Raw genomic sequence first — 14,563 nt, 5'->3', positions numbered from 1 at the left:
AATTCAGTTCAATCAAAGACTATGTATCGGCTGTTATAAAGCATTGCCCAAAGGACCAAGGGAATGCAAAAAGCAACAGGATACAGTTTACAATCTAGGGTGAGAGGGTAAGTCACACAGATTAAGGGTCATAATAATAAGCTAAGGTATAAAACTCTACGAGAATCCCTGAGAAAGGTTTCATCAAGTTGAGGGGCCATGACTGTAAGAAGGAGATGATACTTGGGGGTTACTTGCTGGCTGGATTTCAGGAAGGAAGATGGCATATGAGGATTGCTAAGAAAGAACTCAGCCTGAGCAAAATGAATGTGTAAAAGAACACATTCAAGGTTCACTTTCACTTAACACCGAGTACTCTAGATGGGCTGGAGCACACATGCCACGGGGGAGAGGAAGGAAAGGACCCCCAAAATTGCAAAAAGTTCTTGAGAGTTGTGGAAAGAGCACTGGAATGGTCAATTGTTTTGAGCCCTACTCTGCCATTTATAAATCAAGAGCTTGAACTAAATAGGCAGTTTTCAATTTTTTTCCCACCCAGCACACCCCAGGAACACAACTCCCACGTTAAAACAATGGATCACTAAAACAGTAATTTTTGTTAAAAAAAAAAAAGATTTTATTTATTTATTGGGGAGAGAGAGAGAGAGAGAGCATGAGTAGGGGCAAGGAGCCAAGGGAAAGGAAGAAGCAAACTCCCGGCTGAGCAGGGAGCCGGATGCAGGGCTCGATCCCAGGAACCTGGGATCATGACCTGAGCCGAAGGCAGACGCTCAACCGACTGAGCCACCCAGGTGCCCCTACAACAGTAATTCTTGTGGAATATGTAGTAGGTAGTGTTCTCAACACCTTTTACACATGGAGAAGTGGACTCAAGAGGTGAACAGATGCTCAAAATCAATAAATAGTACTTCCTGAGGGCAGAGAACCCCATCTTATTTACCACTGTGCCTCTGGAACCTGGCATACTACCTAGGATGTAGTACATATTTTTGTTCCATTTTTTTTTAAATGAATGGGACAAATAAACAGTAAACCCTGGCTAAAGCTCGTTTCTTCCCACTATACCACTCAGCCTTCCCTGATATACAAGGATATGAAGTTACACATCTATAGCTACGGAATTCATACTGGGTCTTGATTAGAGCTCAGTTCTTCAGATTCCTAAATCCATACTCTCCATTAGACTACTCTGCTGCAGAATCAGAGCACAGTGGCAAACTCAATTAAAAAAAAAAAAAATTTCTGGGGCACCTGGGCGGCTCAGTCAGCTGGGAGTCTGCCTTCGGCTCAGGTCATGGTCTTAGGGTCCTGGGATCAGGCTTCCTGCTCAGTGGGGTCTTCTTCTCCCTCTGCCCCTCCCCCCGATCATGCTCTCTCTCTCAAAATAAATAAAAATCTTCTTGAAAAATTTCAATGCTAAAAGCTAACTGAACCATTACATTTACTACATTTCTTTTTCTAAAATTCATTTTCAATCAAACAAGTAATACAGAAATTCATTCTTGGCCTTAAAGGTTGTATACAATACAAATAAGTCAAAAAAATCCTTTCGATTCCCGTCCAATTCCACCCAGAGGGAGCCACAATTTAGTATCTGTTAGTATCTGTCTAGATTGGCGGGGCGGGGGGAGGGGGTAACACAAATAGGATCACATTGCACATACCGTTCTGTTCTTTTCATTTAAAAATAAATCCTGAGCTTCACTCCATATTAATACATAAAAATCTACCTCAGTTTTGAAACTTTGCACAGTATTTCCGTAGTATCACCTACCACAGTTGACTTAGAATCCCTTATTGATGGACATTTAGGTTGACTGTACATTGAGTCACAAAAAATACATGTGAATTAACTGTTATTTTTTAACGTAGTTAACATAGTTTAAAAAATTTTTTAAGGGAAAAATTTTTTAAAGCTCTGGCAATCTGTAAAAAACAACAAAATCCAGAAAGACATGCATGGAAGCTGTTCTACACAAGTAGCAGATAGTATTTCTCTATAAAATGTTTTTTGCCCTTTGGAACAGCCCAGTTACAGGCAAAGGACAAGACTACATAAATTTACTCCATGCTTTGGGCCGTTGGTTGTCCTACACTGGCCCCCAATGGCAGGCTCAGAAATAGTAGCAGTATTCAGAGGTGGATTTACTATGAAGCTGGTGGAGCTTATGATTTAGGGCCCCTCACTTGCCTGGGGATTCTTCCAAGGCCCAAGCAATTCAATATGGTTTTGTAACATTTGCCAAAGAATTTTTAATTCTTGGCTAAGATGCGGGCAACAGATAAAAGCCTGAAACTTGAGAATACTGAAAATGAGGGAAAAGACGCCTATAAAACAGAGACATAAATTATGCAACTTGAACTGCAGCACAGTGAAATCTACTATAAACTTTGTCCTTCCTGGGTGGGTTGGTGGTTCAGTTGGTTAAGTGTCTGACTCTTGATCTCAGCTCAGGTCTTGATCTCACGGTCATGAGTTCAAGCCTTGTGTTAGGCTCCACACTCAAGGTTCCACACTGGGTGTGGAGCCTACTTAAAACAAAGCAAAACAAAAAAACACCTTATCTTTCTATCAGTATCAGAGATGTCCAGACAGACAGGAACTGTCATGTTAATGCAACATAAAACTTTGGTACATATTTGATTTAACCTATAACATATGAAATAGCTTTAATGTAATTTTATCTTTTTTTAAATTTTATTTACTCATTAGAGAGAGAGTAAAAGCAAGAGAGGTCACAGAGGGAGAAGGAGACTTGCCGCTGAGTGGAGAGCCTGAGGTGGGGCTCTATCCCAGGACCCTAAGATCATGACCTGAGCTGAAGGCAGACCCTTAACTGATGAAGGCACCCAGGTGCCCCAATGTAATTATATCTTAAACATCTTTCACTGACCTTTTTTGTTCTCTCGTATTTTATTTTTTTAAGTATTTTGGAATTTATTGATTTGTACTTAAACTGTTGACAAAGATTCACCAGAAATAATCTGAATAAGTAAGTAGGAAAATACAGTTAATACTACTGAAACACTAAAACAATTCAAGGACACATGGTTTATCCAACAAAACAATACCTCTTAAATAGTGTCATTGATACAAAAACTGTTTCTTACTTTTCTAAACACAGTGGCATAATTAACAATATTCAATCACTTGTTTTTTCCTGAACATATAAAAATTAAAATACCAATTAAAAATGAATATATCTTCTCTTTAAATGTTTCCTACAGATACAATTTCAATATTTTCATTCAACAGTGGTGTGGTTTAAGAGATTTTTCATTCACAAGTCAAACAACAATCCACCCAAAGGGAACTGATGGTCTATAGGCTTATAGTGCAAATGAAGACTTTCGGAATGCAGCAAATGACATTTCTAACAAACATACCAAACAGATAAAATTCTTAGAAGAAAACGCAAGAAGCCCCTCAAAGTGGCTGGCCACACAACTAGAACATTTGATCATTTTACTAGTGATTTCAATGGGACTCTAGATGTTTCCAAACTCAGCTTGAACTCTCATCTTGGGCTTTGTATTTTGCTTTTCCAGTTTCACTAATGACACAAACGTGATTCAAATCCCTGAAATACTCATTATAGTCAAGGGCATATCCTACAACAAACTTGTCTGGAATTTCAAATCCAACGAAGTCTGGTCTATATCCAATACTTCGAGGAGTCCTTTTCACCAGCAAACTTGCAACCTTGACGATCTTTGGATTATACTGCTGGACCAAGGAAAGCAAGGTTTGCATTGTTTTGCCTGTTTCAATTATATCTTCAACAATCAAGACATTCTTTCCAGTTAAAGTTGAGAGGTCATCTCCACCAATTACTTTTATGTCCCTTGTTGACTGGTCATTACAGCAGCTTTTCAGTCTAATGAAGTCTACAGTCATAGGAATGGATCTATCACTATTTCTGTTCAGTGCTTTAATGTAATCCAGCAGGTCAGCAAAGAATTTATAGCCCCCCTTGAGCACACAGAGGGCTACGATGTGATGGCTTCCCATCTCCTTCATCACATCTCGTGCAAGCCGTTCCGTCCTGTCCATAATTAATCCATGAGGAATAAACACCTTTTCCAAATCCTGAGCATAATGATTAGGTATACAAAATAAATCTAGGTCATAACCTGGTTCATCATCACTAATCACAATGCTGGGGCTTCGGGTTGCCATAATGGAGCTGGCTGGTGCGTGGACTGAGGGCAGTTCTCTTCTGTATTACTTTTAGTTTTAAGTTCTTAAAGGTTTTTCAAGCTCAGTAAGTTCCTGATAGATAAACAGGGATTTTTTTTTTTAAGTAACTAGAAAATGTAGACAAAAAAAGTAACATACTTACAATTTACTCTTCGAAAAATATAGATATCAACAATTTTAATAGCTACATAATGTTTCATCATCTTGAAGTAACACAATTTATCATTTCAAAACAGAAAATTGTTCATTCCTGATAAATATTAAATAGTAAATTCATGCAATTTTTAAAAAATTCTAGAATACAGAAATTGAGACTTAAGACTTGAAAAATTGAGAAACTTCTCAATTTCTCAATTAAGAAATTGAGACTTAAGACTGAGGTATATTTAAAAATAATGGTATAGTATTATTATACTGTTAAATAACTTACTTTTCTTACTTAACAATATATAATAGGTTTGTTTTGCCAACTTGACAAGCTAATTCTAAAATTTTTGGAAATACAAGTACCAAGAATACCAGAAGACACCCTGAAGGTGGAAAAGACATGTCCTACTGGATATCAAGCTATAGTAATTAAGACAGAAGCTAAATGGTAAAATTCTAAAGACTGTACAATAAAGAAAAGTTAACTTTTTTATGGAAGAGGGAATCAGGGTCAGCTGGGGTGAAAAAGTGAGGACTTCCTGATGTTGACAACATTCTTTTTCTTGATTTGGATATTGAATACCTAGGGATTTATAATTATTCATTAAACTGTACACTTGCATTTTATGTACTTTTCTGTATTCATATTGCAATTTGTAATAAAAAGGTTTGAGATATGTAAACTATCCAGCACATAGTAAATACTCAATTGAGGGTAGCTACTATTGCCATTTAAAAAAGAAAAGAGGCAGTGGATTTGTGACAATCTCCAAGAAATATAGCTAACTGGATGGAAGAAGAACCATGTATGTAGCATGCTCCATCTCTAGTTTTAAAATAGGGATACACACACACCCTGCATATGAATATGAATAAAACCTCTCTAGGCTACACAAGAAAGTGGTGACAGTGGTTACCTTTACCAGTGTAGAGGAATAAGGCTGGGGAAAGGGTGGCAAGCAGACTTATTTTCATTGCATGTTATACATTGTACCCTTTGAATTTTATACCATGTACATTTATTTCCTACTTTAATATATTTTTAAGTATGTATGTATGTATTTATTTATTTATGTAATCTCTACACCTAATGCACGGCTTGAACACTCCCCTGATTGAGCCAAGCAAGTGCCCCTATATTTCCTATTTTAAAAATTTAGAAATTTAGGATACATATTATCACTCAAATATTATCACTCAAATTCCATAGAGGTGGCTCTTTATATTTAGTAGCTTATTTTACTTCAATGGAAACTTTAAAACAGAAGAAAAATTAAAACATTTTCTGTATAAAACTAAAATGCTTTTCAATTAATCAAATACAGGGGCGCCTCGGTGGCTCAGTCGGTTAAGCGTCTGCCTTCAGCTCGGGTCATGATCCCAGTGTCCCGGGATCGAGCCCAAGTTGGGCTCTCTGCTCAGTGGGGAGCCTGCTTCTCCCCCTCTCTGCAGCTCCCCCTGCTTGTGCTTGCTCTCTGTCAAATAAATAAATAAAATCTTAAAAAAAAAAAAAAAAAGTCAGGACAAAAAAAGAGTCAAGACAAAGAAAACTGATTGCCTAGCACATTGCACTTTCAAAAGCACACACAAAAAAAGGCTACATGACTTATACCTAGTATTGTTCCTGGCTCAGGTGTCAGGGAGATACTTCTGTTTTACTCTTGAGTTGTTTAATAAAGGTTAAGGCCCAGTCCCTCTTTTCTTTTTTTTTAAAGACTTTACTTTTTTAAAGTAAACTTTGCACCCAACGTGGAACTGAAATTTACAACCCCAAGATCAAGAGCCACATGCTCCACCGACTGAGCCAGCCAGGCACCCCTACAATTAGAGTTTTCTTGAAGTAAATGCTCTAAGAAAAGGGAAAGTCAAGGGTCTAAGGGCCCAGTCTTTTAATAAAAAAGACATCTATGTAGCCAATATAAGAGAATAATTAGAACATTTAAAAAAATATTTCCAAAAGTCTGTCAAATTCAACATAATCACCAAACATTATTTTCCATGGAAAGAAATCTTGAAACTTTGACTCTCAAGAGATGGTTTTCTTGAAGAGCTTCTAAAATTTCTTCCCATAGTATATTCACATGATTAAGAGCATTCCTATTATCCTACAAATTCCCAAAAACCTTTATATACAGTATCTTATCTGATCCTTGAAACAAGCCACTAAAACCAACAGGACAGAAATCCCTGACGTTCAATAGATGAAAAAACTGAGGCTCTGGTAGGTTTTTCCCCAAGGTCATGTGCCTTATCTCTTAGTTGAATATTCTCCCCAACAAAGGATGTGGAAATTCTCAATTATCAGGGTCTAAACATTCAATTTGTCAATTACATAAGTCTTTTCCTTTTCCTTCCTGTTCTATGCCTGTATTTCCCTTTCAGAAAGGAAGATTTAGAAACTAAATGACATTGGATCCTAACCAGTCCTAACTCTGCTTAGCTGAGATCAGATGGGAAATAGAAATCTATTTCCTTACCCATAGGAGCACAAGTGAAACAAGCTGCTTTAAATTACTGGATAAAAATCTACATTTGTCTATCACTCATTATCAAAATATTTGCAAACTATATAACTACTCTATACCCTAAACAAGATATAAATGAAAAACCCAAAGCTCAGGATGATAATCTAGACTACAGAAATTAATCAAATTGCCAAGGCTCAAATCCTGGCTCCCTATCTTCTCAGCTCTGTAATCTCCAGGGCAAGTTTCTTCACCTCTTGGGGCTTCAGATTCCTTAGCTCTAAAATAAGGGTTAAAAAAAATGCTTTCATAAGAATTAAAAGAGATAATGCACATAAAGTGTTTAGCATAGTGGCTAGCTCTTAAATATTGATAATTTGGCACCAATACTATTATTGGCATTTAACATTCAGGAAACTAGATTCATCGATGCACTTTTCTATTCAACCAATAAAAGATCGCACTTTGGATTATACAATAATATATACCTAATACACTTGGTTTTAAAAAGATACAAGCACCAATATACTCTTTCCCTTTGGAAGTTACCCAGATATCACTTATCTAAATCTTAGGAAAAAGAGAGTTGCAAAAGATTACTCCATCAAATCAAGGACAAGGCTGAAACTGATTGCTTTGCTTTTAAGAGAAATGGATGATATATACAAAGTTTGTTTGAAATGATACGAAGCTGTAAAGTGGCTGGTGATTTCTATCTAAATAATGAACTGATGCAACCTATAGAGGGTCAGTATTACGGCAGTGTTACAAGCCCTGTTGTAAGATGGGTGATGCAACTTCTATAGTCGATTCTGAGTCACCAGCATAACCTTTGAGAAGCACTGAAGGAGAAAGGAAAATTCTTGAGTACTGACTCTTAGGCTGAGCATCTTAGTAAACCGTGTGTAAGATGTTTCAGCGCTATTTGGACATGGTATTATGAATACCATGAATCTCAAAAATACATTTAGTGGAAAAATACTGGAGTCTTCAGTTCCTATGATAATGTCCCATGCATTTTTTGGTAAGCATCTTAAAATGTTTTGTATCAGACCTTTGGTCTTTCCATAGCAGGTCCTCCAAAAAGATTTGCTGAATGAATTAAGTAATTTAAAAAAACTAAGAGCATTGGCTATGGGCCAAACTGACTTGGATATCAATTCTAACTCCATCACTCACTAGCTCTATGACTTTAAACTAGTTATTTAATATTTCAGTCCCAATTTTCTCATCTGGAAAATGGGAAATGCCAAGTATTAAACTGTAAGGACCGAATGACATAGGAAACAGAACAATGCTTGGCACATAGCAAGTCTAAATAGTAGCCTCTATTATTTTTTGCTACAGGTTGTTATACAAGTATGAGTAAAGGCAATATCAAGACGTCTTCGTCTATCAGATGGGTTTAAGCACAATCTGACCTTTTCCAGGAAGAGTGAAGTTAGAAGGGTATCAAGAATAAAGGACGAGGAAGGCCTTGCAAATAAGAAAAAAAAAAAAAAAGAGCGCAGAAGGGAAGTGGCGGCTAGCTAGAAAAATGATACATCCCAAGGTGGGAGCGATGGCATTATAAAGCTCTTCAGGAGAGGGCTGTCACACTGGGGTGGGGACTCAGGGCGAGGAGGCAGTTACTTTGGCCAGGCCTGTGACTTACCGTGGGGTAGGGCAATGTGGAGAAACCTGGTATAGACAAAGATAGCTGGCTAGAGAGAGCAGGGCCGACAGAATGGCTAGAGCCACGATCCGCTGCCGGACGGTGCTCCGGTCAGGCCCCCGCTCGAGGGCTGCGGGCCGGAGAACAACAAAAAGCCTTGAGGCTCGGACACCCCAGAACTGTAGCGGTTATAAAGGGCAAAGAAATTTGTTCTGAGGCGATCACAGCATCTACGCTGAGACCTGCCTGCCTGGGATGGATTGGAAGCTGAGAGGAGGAAGAGCTGCTTCCCGCTTCGAGATGAAGGGCAGAGGAGGGACAAGCGGACAGCAGAGAAAAAGAAGCAAAGGACCCAAAATACACCTCCTCGAGGGAATCACGCACTCCACACTGGCACCGGCCCCTCAGGGCCCAGCGTGCAAGGCGGGACTTCTGCCATTACCGGCGGAAACGGCCTCCGGGTGAGAGGTCGCACGAGGGACAGGCAGCTGCTGAACCAATGGGGCCTGCGCCTGGGGCGGATGTTGCCTCCCATTGGTAGCTGTCGGGTGCGGCCAGCAGCCAATGAGTCCTCCGGGGGGGCGTAGCAGTGACGTTTGTTGCGGAGGAGGCCGCTTCGAATCGGCGACGGCCAGCTTGGTGGCCTGGACCAATCAGAGGCCTCCAACGAGCAGGGCCTGCGCCAATCGGTGGCCTCCACGACGGGGCTGGGGGGAGGGTATATAAGCGGCCTCGGCGACAGCGCGGTCGACGCTGGCCGAGACATCACAGACTAATCGACTTGGGGGGATTTTTGTGAGTGTGAGGGGTAAGCGCCGAGGCCTCTTTCCGGACCTGCTCTTCGCCTTATCTGCTGCTCCTGCTGACCCCGGGCCGTGTACCTTCAGATCAGTAATCTCGGTGCGCTCGGGTGCTGCGGCCTGTGGCTGGATTGCCTGTGACGTCCCGCCTGCCTGCTGACGGACTGGCCTACGGCGCCGGCAAGATGAAGCTGTCCCTGGTGGCTGCGGTGCTGCTGCTCCTCGGCGCGGCGCGGGCCGAGGAGGAGGACAAGAAGGAGGACGTGGGCACGGTGGTCGGCATCGACTTGGGGACCACCTACTCCTGGTAAGTGGGGTTTGTGGAAAGGGGGGAATGGGGCGTGGCCTCTTGGGCTGCTGTGAGAATCGCGATGCTGATTCCGTGCGTTCTTGGTGATTTTTCCGCCAGCGTCGGGGTGTTCAAGAACGGCCGCGTGGAGATCATCGCCAACGATCAGGGCAACCGCATCACGCCGTCTTATGTGGCCTTCACTCCTGAAGGGGAGCGTTTGATCGGCGATGCCGCCAAGAACCAGCTCACCTCCAACCCTGAGAACACGGTCTTCGACGCCAAGCGGCTCATCGGCCGCACATGGAACGACCCGTCTGTGCAGCAGGACATCAAGTTCCTGCCTTTCAAGGTTCGATGGGGTTTTCCTCACCCGATAGAGGTGGGCGGTGGTGGTTGGAGTATTTAAGACCTTACTGAAAAATTGTTGAGACAACAAAAAGAATACAAACATGGTGTATCTGTAATAACTTTATTGAGTAATCTTGGTAATGTTACAAAACTTAAAGTAAGCCTGGCAACCAAAGACATTTCACAGATAACTATTCTGTTTACATGGTTTAGGATTAAGAGTCTGATTAAAACTGAAGAGGCTTGTCTTTGTAAGGCACCCATAATCCTTAAACATTTCTAGTCAATATTCAGTTCCAAGCGACCACAGTAAACCAAACTATGGGGGAGGAAGTGGGACTCAGCCAGTCCTCTTTTTATTTTTTTATTTTATTTTATTTTATTTTTTAAAGACTTTATTTATTCGACAGAGATAGAGACAGCCAGCGAGAGAGGGAACACAAGCAGGGGGAGTGGGAGAGGAAGAAGCAGGCTCATAGAGGAGGAACCTGATGTGGGGCTCGATCCCATAACGCTGGGATCACGCCCTGAGCCAAAGGCAGACGCTTAACTGCTGTGCCACCCAGGCGCCCCATAGACAGTCCTCTTTTTAAAATTTTAAATGTTCTTCTGTGTCTGAAAATAATAATAATTGTTTAAAATAGGTTGTTGAGAAGAAAACTAAACCATACATTCAAGTTGATATTGGAGGTGGGCAAACAAAGACATTTGCCCCTGAAGAAATTTCTGCCATGGTTCTCACTAAAATGAAGGAAACTGCAGAGGCTTATTTAGGAAAGAAGGTAAATATATCTAGAACAATGTTAAGTAATTTTATTTTTCCTATTCTTAATTTATTGTGTAGATGCTTTCATTGTTTTGATAATTTGAATATGAATGACATCCATGTATACCAATTTTAATTACTTGCATGTTTTACTGTGGGCCAGAAAATACTAGGGACTTTTCATGTGTTACCACTTCATGCTTGCAAATCCATGGGTATAAAATTACATATAATATACCCATCTAACAAACAAATTGTCTTAGAAACTAAAGTGATGGTTTGAGTGCAATTTATATAAGAGTTAAACCATGTGATAAAATACACTTAGTTACCTTCTGTTATCTTTTCAGGTTACCCATGCAGTTGTTACTGTACCAGCCTATTTCAATGATGCCCAACGCCAGGCAACCAAAGATGCAGGAACTATTGCTGGATTGAATGTTATGAGGATCATTAATGAGCCGTGAGTGTTGAATTCAAAAGTATGGCATATTTGCCAAATAGGGAGAATGTAAACTTACTAAGCTTTTTTTTCTTTCTCATTCTCTTAACAGTACAGCAGCCGCTATTGCTTATGGCTTGGATAAGCGGGAAGGGGAGAAGAATATCCTGGTGTTTGACTTGGGTGGTGGAACCTTTGATGTGTCTCTTCTCACCATTGACAATGGTGTCTTCGAAGTCGTGGCTACTAATGGAGATACTCATCTGGGGGGAGAAGACTTTGACCAACGTGTCATGGAACACTTCATCAAACTCTACAAAAAGAAGACTGGCAAAGATGTTAGGAAAGACAACAGAGCTGTGCAGAAACTCCGGCGGGAGGTAGAAAAGGCCAAACGGGCCCTGTCTTCTCAACATCAGGCAAGAATTGAAATTGAGTCTTTCTATGAAGGGGAAGACTTCTCTGAGACTCTGACTCGGGCCAAATTTGAAGAACTAAATATGGTATGTTCCTTGGTTTTTTGCTTTGCTAATGAGATCTAGTTAGACTTTGCTGCATTTAGATATGTAGACAATATCTAAGTATAATAGGTTTCATCACAGGAATTGTGTTTCCTGTTCTAGGATCTGTTCCGTTCTACCATGAAGCCTGTTCAGAAGGTGCTGGAGGATTCTGACTTAAAGAAGTCTGATATTGATGAAATTGTTCTTGTTGGTGGCTCTACTCGAATCCCAAAGATTCAACAACTGGTTAAAGAGTTCTTCAATGGCAAGGAGCCATCCCGTGGCATCAACCCAGATGAGGCTGTAGCATACGGTGCTGCTGTCCAGGCTGGTGTACTCTCTGGTGATCAGGATACAGGTATGTCGCTGTCATAGCATCTTCCACAGTACTTCAGTAGCTCGATAGGAAGAGTATAATTATCTATTGCTTTAGAAGGCAATAGAACATGAGCAACAGGGTCACACAGCTAGTAAAGGGTAAAGTGAGGATAAGACCTGGCTGAGTTTCAAGATCATTAGCAGCTATATTTAATTCATTCCTTCTGAAATGGTTTTGCACAGAACCTCACATTAAATGGCAAGATGGAAAAGATACAGTTCAGGGGGAGACTGCTTGGTAGTGCTCCTGTGACTCTTGAATTAGAATTTAACCTTGGTTAACTTACCTTTGCAGGTGATCTGGTACTGCTTGATGTATGTCCCCTTACACTTGGTATTGAAACTGTGGGAGGTGTCATGACCAAACTGATTCCAAGGAACACCGTGGTGCCCACAAAGAAGTCTCAGATCTTTTCTACAGCTTCTGATAACCAACCAACTGTTACAATCAAGGTCTATGAAGGTAATACCCTACGTTTGTGAATGACATAGTATGTTTTTGAGAAGCATGACTTCTTAATCTATTCTATTGAAATGAGAAGGGAAAGAAATACCTACTATTTTCAGACGGCGTCCCTAATATGACTAGTGTTGCGTTTGGTAGAGTCAGCCCCCAAATCTAGCTCTTATCTAGCTATCTGGCACTCTTTGCTTTTAAAAATAACTTCTAACCTGGCTCCTAGAAAAGAGCTCATAATGCTGTAGATGAAATTCAATTAAAAGTAGTAACACAGTCCCATTTGCTCCTCCTTACAGATCAATACTGACCCACTCCTAGCTAGATAAGCATGCCCTTGCCACTGTAGGCTCCACCGGACTGAAGTGTAAGAATCCATAGTGTTTGCCAGTAACAACTAACAAGTTTTTTTGTCTAACTTCTAGGTGAACGACCCCTGACAAAAGACAATCACCTTCTGGGAACTTTTGATCTGACTGGAATTCCTCCTGCTCCCCGTGGGGTCCCACAGATTGAAGTCACCTTTGAGATAGATGTGAATGGCATTCTTCGAGTGACAGCTGAAGACAAAGGTACAGGCAACAAAAATAAGATTACAATTACGAATGACCAAAATCGCCTGACACCTGAAGAGATTGAAAGGATGGTTAATGATGCTGAGAAGTTTGCCGAGGAAGACAAAAAGCTCAAGGAGCGCATTGATACTAGAAATGAATTGGAAAGCTATGCCTATTCTCTAAAGAATCAGATTGGAGATAAAGAAAAGCTGGGAGGTAAACTCTCCTCTGAGGATAAGGAGACCATGGAAAAAGCTGTAGAGGAAAAGATTGAATGGCTAGAAAGTCATCAAGATGCTGACATTGAAGATTTCAAAGCTAAAAAGAAGGAACTAGAAGAAATTGTTCAGCCAATTATCAGCAAACTCTATGGAAGTGCAGGCCCTCCCCCAACTGGTGATGAGGAACCAGCAGACAAAGATGAGTTGTAGACATTGCTCTGCTAGTGCTGTAATATTGTAAATATTGGACTCAGGAACTTTCGTTAGGAGAAAATTGAAAGAACTTAAGTCTCGAATGTAATTGGAATCTTCACCTTGGAGTGGAGTTGAAAATGCTATAGCCCAAGTGGCTGTTTACTGCTTTTCATTAGCAGTTGCTCACATGTCTTGGGGTGGGGGGAAAGGAAGAATTGGCTATCTTAAAAAGTGGGTAAAAAAGCTGGATTAGGGCGTGTGTTCACCTTGGAAATGTTCTATTTAACAATTGGGTCATGCGCATCTGGTGTAGGAACTTTTTCTACCATAAGTGACACCAATAAATGTTTGTTATTTACACTGGTCTAATTTTTGTGATAAGCTTCTAATTAAGTCAGCTGCTTCAAGGTTAGATTCTCACTTGTGTGGGAGGGGCGTTGGGGTTTTTTACCGAATACTTTTCAGGGAATTTGCCTGATGTTAATCTAAAGAGAGGGGCGGGGGACTCTCCATTTCTGCTCAGGTCATGATCCCGTGTTGTGGGGTTGGCTTGTCCCTCTCCCTCTGCTTCTTCCCCTTCCCCCCTCCCTCTTTCTCTCTCCAATCTTTAATAAAAAGGGATGGGGAGGGAGGGGGCACCTGGCTGGTGCAGGGGGGCCAAGCAATTGACTCTTGGTTTTTGGTTAGGTTGTGATCTCAGGGTCATGAGATTTGAGCCCTGTGTCAGCTCCAAGCGCAGCACAGAGTCTGCTTGAGGCCCTCCCTGTCCCTCTGCCCCTTCCCCCCCACCCCTTGCAATATAAAATAAATTTTTAAAAAGTGGGGGGGGGGGGGTTCCTGGGTGGCTCAGTCAGTTGGGCATCTGCCTTTGGCTCAGGTTGTGATCCCGGGGTCCTGGGCTCCCTGTTCAGAGTCTACTGCTCCTTCTCCCTCTGCCCCTCCCCACTGCTTGTGCTCATGCAAGAACACACTCTCTCTCTCAATCTGTCAAATGAATAAAATCTTAAAAGGGGGGGGGCAGGAAAGGTAAACATTCTTACCTAGGCAAGGGCCATTTCACAGTGCCCAAGGGTAGAATTGTCTTGAACATAGCTGAAATTTCCAACTTCCCCTTATCTTTAAAATTTTCTGGTGGCT

The 14,563-nt window shown here is 41.1% G+C and overlaps 2 protein-coding genes across 3 annotated transcripts; one reads left to right on the top strand and one right to left on the bottom strand.

Moving 5' to 3' along the window:
• Positions 1 to 2,895: 2,895 nt before the first annotated feature.
• On the bottom strand, positions 2,896 to 8,926 carry LOC113266411 (hypoxanthine-guanine phosphoribosyltransferase-like). 2 transcript variants are annotated; one of them, XR_008959988.1, is made up of 2 exons: positions 8,468 to 8,926; positions 2,896 to 4,273 (listed from the first exon to the last, which is right to left on the bottom strand). XR_008959988.1 is itself a non-coding variant. In XM_048223444.2 (2 exons), exon 2 carries the CDS (start codon positions 4,178 to 4,180, stop codon positions 3,506 to 3,508), a length of 675 nt encoding a protein of 224 aa, XP_048079401.2. In that variant the 5' UTR covers positions 4,181 to 4,273; positions 8,831 to 8,919; the 3' UTR covers positions 2,896 to 3,505. The 2 variants fall into 2 exon arrangements, 1 of the variants encoding a protein (XP_048079401.2); XM_048223444.2 differs by having other exon boundaries at positions 8,831 to 8,919.
• A 227-nt stretch (positions 8,927 to 9,153) lies between these two features.
• On the top strand, positions 9,154 to 13,784 carry HSPA5 (heat shock protein family A (Hsp70) member 5). Its single transcript, XM_026513959.4, has 8 exons — positions 9,154 to 9,574; positions 9,677 to 9,908; positions 10,552 to 10,689; positions 11,024 to 11,136; positions 11,228 to 11,618; positions 11,739 to 11,976; positions 12,292 to 12,459; positions 12,879 to 13,784. The coding sequence occupies exons 1-8, from the start codon at positions 9,453 to 9,455 to the stop codon at positions 13,439 to 13,441; spliced, it is 1,965 nt and encodes a 654-aa protein (XP_026369744.1). The 5' UTR covers positions 9,154 to 9,452; the 3' UTR covers positions 13,442 to 13,784.
• Positions 13,785 to 14,563: the final 779 nt, after the last annotated feature.

This window comes from Ursus arctos, unplaced genomic scaffold (assembly GCF_023065955.2).
Source record: "Ursus arctos isolate Adak ecotype North America unplaced genomic scaffold, UrsArc2.0 scaffold_18, whole genome shotgun sequence".
In the NCBI taxonomy this organism is placed as follows: domain Eukaryota; kingdom Metazoa; phylum Chordata; class Mammalia; order Carnivora; family Ursidae; genus Ursus; species Ursus arctos.
This window is presented reverse-complemented; position numbering and strand designations above follow the sequence as displayed.

Bases quoted from the DNA above. Each gene is read 5' to 3' on its own strand.
- LOC113266411 (XM_048223444.2), bottom strand. From the start codon at position 4,180: ATGGCAACCCGAAGCCCCAGCATTGTGATTAGTGATGATGAACCAGGT.
- HSPA5 (XM_026513959.4), top strand. From the start codon at position 9,453: ATGAAGCTGTCCCTGGTGGCTGCGGTGCTGCTGCTCCTCGGCGCGGCG. The intron at 9,575-9,676 runs GTAAGTGGGGTT...TTTTTCCGCCAG, and splicing joins TTGGGGACCACCTACTCCTG to CGTCGGGGTGTTCAAGAACG. The intron at 10,690-11,023 runs GTAAATATATCT...TTATCTTTTCAG, and splicing joins AGGCTTATTTAGGAAAGAAG to GTTACCCATGCAGTTGTTAC.